The sequence below is a fragment of the Apaloderma vittatum genome, unplaced genomic scaffold (assembly GCF_000703405.1).
Source record: "Apaloderma vittatum isolate BGI_N311 unplaced genomic scaffold, ASM70340v1 scaffold27705, whole genome shotgun sequence".
In the NCBI taxonomy this organism is placed as follows: domain Eukaryota; kingdom Metazoa; phylum Chordata; class Aves; order Trogoniformes; family Trogonidae; genus Apaloderma; species Apaloderma vittatum.
Genome location: NW_009716921.1, coordinates 411 through 6,930, shown reverse-complemented (window position 1 = coordinate 6,930; position 6,520 = coordinate 411). Strand labels below are relative to the sequence as shown.

Genomic DNA, 6,520 nt, shown 5'->3' with positions numbered 1-6,520 from the left:
GGTGGGCATCCCCGTCGTGGCCGTTCTTGTCCTCCTTGGAGAGGTGAGCCTGAGAGCCCAGGGCTGAGAGCGAGAGCAGCCCGGTGCCGGCACTGACAGCAGGGAGGGACGGGGGCTGGAGGCCCACGGGGAGCGGAGTCAGAGGCAGAGCGAGGGCTTGGAGCTGCGAGAGCTGGTGAGCTTGAAGCTGCTGCTGTAGAGAATGATGGACAGACAGGAAGACAGGAGAGAGATATTGTCATTTTGAGTGCACTTGGACCCCAGCCCAAGGGCCTGGGCTGCCCACACAGTGTGTGCCAGCAGCCAAGCTTAAACCAGGGACGCTAGGGTCCTGGAGAGCACTGCAGCCCCAGGATGAGGGGAGAAAAAAAGAATAATTCTAGTCTCCGGGCTGTGACAGCCTCAAGCGAAGACTCAGCAGTGTGTTCTCAGCACAAAACGCAGCCCCTGGCCCACACGACATCTGGCCTCAGACTCTGGCATGCTCCAAGGATGCGGCTAAAGCCCTCCTGACCTTGACCAAGAACAGGTGGTGTTTTCATGTCAAGGAGCTGCTGCAGTTCCTGCTCAAAACTAAAGCTCCTCTCCTTGCACCCTGCTGGGATGGAGCATGGGACAGAGGAATCTGTACTCCCCTGCAAACCTGCGCCCACGTCACGACAAGTCTGGACAAAAGCAGCTCCCTGCCAGCCCAGCTCCCGGCACATGGGGCACATCCCCAGGTCATGACTGCTGCTCAGCTCTGCCTTGAAGGCAAAAGGCAGATCCTCATCCCTCCAAACACAAACTAAACATGTACCACGTACACGGATGATGGAGTTCAGTTCTGGCGCCGTAACCTGCTTGGCTCGTTCGATAGCTCCCAGGACTTGCTGCTGATGCTGGTGTGCAGAAAACAGAAGAATTCAGGGTCACTTCTAGTATCAGTGGGAAGGAGAATAAGGACCCAGCCATTACCTCAACTGCCAGCACTGAGATGTCAGGGCACAGAGGCAAGCTGGTGAACCCTACAGCTAGAGACATTGCTCCTTCTGAGAGCACGAGGTTTTCCAACACCAGGCCTGTCCACTGCACTCCAGCAAGTGAGTTTTTTCTTTCCATCCTGGCAGCAGGACAGGGTTAAGGAGGGGGAAGGGGATGCATTAAGATGCAAAAGATTTAGCTACGGCTTAGTTATTAGGCAGCTCTGATCTGCTCAGCAGCCACTTTATCTTCCCCAAGAACAGGTGGGTGGGAAAAACACAGCCTGTCCATCAACCCTACAACTAACACAGACGAGGAACCACAGCCTCCATCCCACAGCTAGTCCGGACCAAACGACCAGCCATGAGAACGGCCACGGAGTTTAGTCTCTGTGGGGCTGTTTGGGGAGATGGAGAGGTACGGCACTGGAGGTGGTTCATTTTTGTCCTGCCTCAGGCAGCCACTCCTAAGCCCTCCCAATTAATTTTTCAGGGGAGTGGGAAGAGCCCATTGGCTTCATCAATTAATGAGGCAGAGGAACCGCATCTCAAGGAGGAGCCATATTGGAGGTATTTTTTTAAACATCCCCTCCCCCAGTTAGCTGCCCATGCAGAAGTGGCCAATGACTCAGGAATCGTGGGCAGGATTGAACAGAGTCCCTTTTTGTCCACAGCCATCAACAAGGGGGATGTACGGGCACATCAGCCCCCCCAGCACCTGGGGGGGCCTCCAGGCCAAATGTGTCTTGAAGGGCTGGTCCCCGAGCAGGCGCTGAGAGCAAGCGGTGAGCTTTCCCAGAGCAGGGGCGAGGAGCTGCCCGTGCAGGAGGGCTGCTGTACCTCCATTCAATGCCAGAGCCAAGGCTGAGCAAGGAGACTCACCTCTTGTGAAAGGTAGGGCAGAACCTGTGCACAAATCCCATTTAGCCTTTTGACGATTTCAGCCTGGAAGGTGGGAAGAAGAGAGAGGAAAGGCATCAGCCTCCAGAGACCGGCTGCTCAGCCCTTCAGACGCCTGCTCTCCAAAGGCAAGCATTTGCCCATTGCCAGCCTCCCCAGGGCTGAGCTGCAGGACAGGGGCTCTTCAGGGAGACCACAGGGACTGGGCAGCTTCTTCACTGTGAGGTTTTTGAGGAGGAGGAACAGGTTCCCCAGAGAAGTGGACATCTTCCTCCCTGGAAGTGTTCAAGGCCAGACTGGACAGGGCTTTCAGCAACCTGGTCTAGGGGAAGGTGTCCTTGCCTATAGCAGGGAGGTTAGATCAAGATTATCTTTGAGGTCTCTTCCACTCAAACCATCTTATGATTCAGTAGCCTCATACAAGCAAGTGGCAAATTTCGTTAAATGCTTTCCTCCTGGAAAAGAGTAAAGCTACCAGCCCTTTGCAAATCACTTTCCAATGGAGTCAAAAGAAATACAGAGCCGAGGGTTCGGGCATGCAGGGAAACCAGCTGAAGGGGCCCACCAGCACCATGGGGAGCGGACTAGGCTGGGAGACCATTCATGGGACAGCAGTGAGAACTCGTGGCTCAAATCCTTTACACAGATACAGGTTTTCCCAGAGAAGCCAGTCTTGTGGGCTTACCAATGAGGGCGATGGGATCAGAGACACCAAGTGCCTTTGTGAGGAGCAGAATTGTGCTAAGAGGCTTATAACTGAGCCACAACATGCAGACGACTGTCGCTGGAAGCTGAAGCCAGATAGAGCCAGGCTCAGAGGAGGCTCACGTTGTTAACAGCACAGCTAATTAGTCACTGGGGATAATTAACAACTTATCCACCAGTGAGGGTAATGAACAAACTTATCCAGGCTGCAGGACAGTCTCCATCGCAAGGAGGCTTCCTTAGAAGGTCTGCCATCATGCTACCTAGTTACAGCCCAAGAGAAGTGCTCTCTGGCCTCACTGCAGCAAGAGCCCAGGTGAAGCCAGAGTTGTTTTTCATGTTGAGGTGATCACAACAAGCCTTCCTGTGCACTGGCCAAGATAGCAGAGACAGGAACCCATCCAGGGCCTGAGAGAATGGTGGGAGGGACCTGGAGTGATCTCCTGCCCTCCACCCAGGGCCTGCGCCTTCTGACCAATTCAGCCACAGCTCCAGACCCTGCCTGCGCTGCCCTCTCAGGTGCTTAAATACCTGGTCAGGCCCTGGGGAGAGCCAGAGCAGGCCCACAGCCCACGGTGTAAGCCCTCAGTCTGGCACTGCGATCCTGACAGGTGGGGCGGGCCCACATTTCAAAGGCAGCTCTGACATTTTACAGGCTCATGGCATTTCTAGTTCCTGAAATACCAGTGAAGTGACAGAGGGCAAAGCATGGCAGACAACCCACCCTCCCCAGGAATTAGAGCACTCGGAAATGCCTTTCCCCTACCTGTTTGTGCATTTCAATATTCAGCCCGTAGGACATCTCGTAATACTGCAGAGCAGGAGAGAACAAAAGAAATTCTAAGTCAAGTCTTTGCCAGGTAAAGCAGCTCCACACAGCAGTGCTGCAAACTACTACTGCTTTCCTGGCAGGTCTTCTACAAAGGCTGGGAAAGGATGGAAGGAGAGAGGAGGCCAGCCCCAGGAAACAAAGACAGCAGGGGGCAAACAGGGAGACCCTCTCCAGGTCGAAGGCAGAAGCACCAAGCACAAGCACTCCCGGCCCACCTTGCTCCAGCCTCACGCTGCTGCACATGGAGATCCTGCTGACGGCCCCACACAATCCCTCACCAATACCTTTCACCTGTCTGCATCCAGGCAAGAGTGAGTGATGCTGCTTCAAACCTTCAGGGCTCCACAGCCAGAAGAGAGGCAGCCGGACTCTACAAGCTTTGCCTGGCCAATATCCTAAAGCCCACGTGGCTGCTTCAGCAGCAAATGGAAAAGATCACAACTGGGCTTCATCTAGCAAGTAACACATCCAGCTGCACACAGACCCAGCTGTTTGGGAAGAAGCTATATAGAAAAAAACCCAACAAACAGAAAAAAAACCCACCCAAACCCCCCCACACAGCAGCAACAGGCAGCTCCAGAGCAAACTATTGGCAGGAGAAGCTAATTCCTGACCCCTGGAAGAAGCTGTGTTGAGGCTAATGTTTGAGAGCTTAGAAATCGCCTCCCTCAGCTTGCAGGCTGCAATCCCGATTCCTCTGAAGGGAAATAAAAACCCGCATCTGCACCCATTTAATTCAAAGAGAAGGTCACTGGTGTTTTGGTACCGACACCACAAGTCTGAGAAGCACTCAGCTCGATATTGCCATCATCTCAGACTGCTCTAACACTGCTGCTGGCTCTCGAGGCTTCTTTGCATTCTGGAGATTGAGCAGGAAGCAGGAATCTGACCCCCTAGCTGCTAATTGTCACTTATTCAAAAATCAGAGCAGCTGTAGCAGCTTTCTGCATTCACAGAAACCCTCTTTGCTTCCTGCGACTCGCTGTGGTGGGAAGCGCCAGCAGCTCTGTGCAACTCCAGCTCAGCCACGCAGACAAGGCAGGAGCTGCTGTGCCTGCAAAGCCTCCAGTGCTGCACAACGAGCAATCGCCCTTCCCCTCTGCCGCCAACCTGCTGATTGTAACCCGAATCCTTTCTGGTGACAGTCAGCAGTAAGAGAAAAAAATATACCTCAGCCACACCTGGAGATTAGAGTCTCCATGCAGGCTACAAGGCCCAGGAAGCAATCATTTATTAGTGAGAACGGAGCACGCTTCTCCATTAACGTACAAGGAAAGCTGTGACCTCTTCTCCTTGTCCCCAGCCCCAAGCACACTTTGCTCCCCACAGTCCTGGAGGCTGGACACACAGGCAGAACCTGAGGACGGGGGGCCAGCTCCTTTATTTCTGGTTTAAAAGTCCTAACTCTGCTCTGAAGAGCTGCTGCATTAATTTCTATGTCTTATCTCTTCCTTCCAGGTGCAGCAGCTGGCAAGCAGGGACCAGCTCATCTTTATGGGCAGTATCACAACCTCCAGTTAACTCCTCAACAGCAAAGGAACAGACCAGAGCCTTGCCTGGCATCCCTCCCCTCCACTACAAGGGCTCTTCCGCACATGGGAAGACAGAGGCATTGCCTCGCAGGCAAACCACCACCGTGCCTACAAGAACGTGGCTGTTTCCTGGCAGATATCTCTTTAGAGTTCGGGCCGAGCCTGCTACCCACACGTGGCACCAGATCTCGTGCCGTTGCCAGGTGCTGCCCCGGGCTTTGCACTTTTTGCTTTGTGAGACGTGCTAGCAATCATCATCGCGGCTCCGCAAAGCTGCTGTGGTGATGAGAAGGTGCAGAGGGTTTAGCAGTTGCACAGCAGCTTGCTTCTGCTTCCAACGCCCACCAGGCTCGTGGGGTTTCACAGCTCCACAACTTCTCAGAGCACTGCTTTGTCTTTCACTGGCCATGGCTCCCCCAAGGCCCCCAGACACCAGCTCCCTGCAGCTCCTTGTTCAGTACCTCAGAGCTGTCGCTGCCCCAGATCAAGCCGCCAGTCGGTGGCAAGGCCAAGGAGCCCAGCATCACCCAGTCAGCACCGGGCCCATCAGTTCTCCACGGCCAACAATTCTCAGATTCTTCCCCGTGTTACAACAATCCACCACATGCACACAACGCAATATAAGAAAATCCCGTTTTTCAGAAAAGCCAATGCCAGCCTTGCCTGGAGCCCCGCTGCTCCGTGGGCTCAAGGCTTCCTGCCAGGCACCATCACCTGCTCAGCGCCACAGTCCCCACCGTGACACCCACGTGCTCCCGGCTGCCACGGCCTGTCCTTACCATGACGTAGTGACGCTGCATTTCCGATTTCTCACTGGCTAGTTTGTCACATTCCAACTTCAAGCTGAAAAGCCAGAAAACAGTATTTAAAAAAAGAAAAAAAGAAAACCACATAGAGGAGGTGAGAGAGTTGATCGCTGTGGAGCAGCTGCTTCCTGCACAGCCCCATCCTGGTTGGGTCAGCTTCTCGGACACCGCTCCAAGGGGTGGCCAGAGTCAGGCCACAACGCGCTGGCTGCAAGAGCCCGCTCCCACCTTCCCAGCCAGAGCCCCACCAGCGCACACATGCTCAGGAGAAGCGGCACAAGGTTATCCACCAGCTGCACACCGACCTCCCCAGGCAAATCCTTCTGGTGGGAAGTGGAAAGCGGTGGCTGCCCAGGGAGGGGTTTGCCTTTCCTCGACTGATCGCTGGCAGCCGGGGACGGCTTCTAGCATAGGCCTGTCTGCAGTGCTCGTGGTGCTCCAACACAACTTCAGAACAAAGCCAGATCCCTTTCTGGATGGTGGGGGGGAGGCCCAAGTGCAGCACATCCCTTCAGAAGAAAGGTTTTTCTCTCCCCTAGGTTCTTCACACCCTTCAGAGAGAGCGCTGCTGCTCGCAGCGTTTTATGAGACTCCAACTCACCAGCCAAGCAAAGGCAGCCAGCATGTGCTGAGGTTTTATGTTTCAAACAAGAAACAGCTTCACCTACACAAAACCTGCTTCTTCTCAAGCAGATTAAGTCCAAGGCAGTGGAATGAGGTGGGGGATAGTCTCCCTTCCAGCAGGCATGTTTCCTGGGCTCCCCTACAGCCTTACTAGCACTG

The 6,520-nt window shown here is 54.3% G+C and overlaps 1 protein-coding gene across 1 annotated transcript; it reads right to left on the bottom strand.

Moving 5' to 3' along the window:
* Positions 1-7: 7 nt before the first annotated feature.
* Positions 8-5,774, bottom strand: AES (amino-terminal enhancer of split; the record flags this gene model as incomplete). The annotated part of the gene is made up of 5 exons (XM_009869730.1): positions 8-193; positions 807-881; positions 1,845-1,907; positions 3,334-3,378; positions 5,711-5,774. Coding segments are annotated over 5 exons (433 nt in total), but the record flags the coding sequence as incomplete, so codon positions are not given.
* Positions 5,775-6,520: the final 746 nt, after the last annotated feature.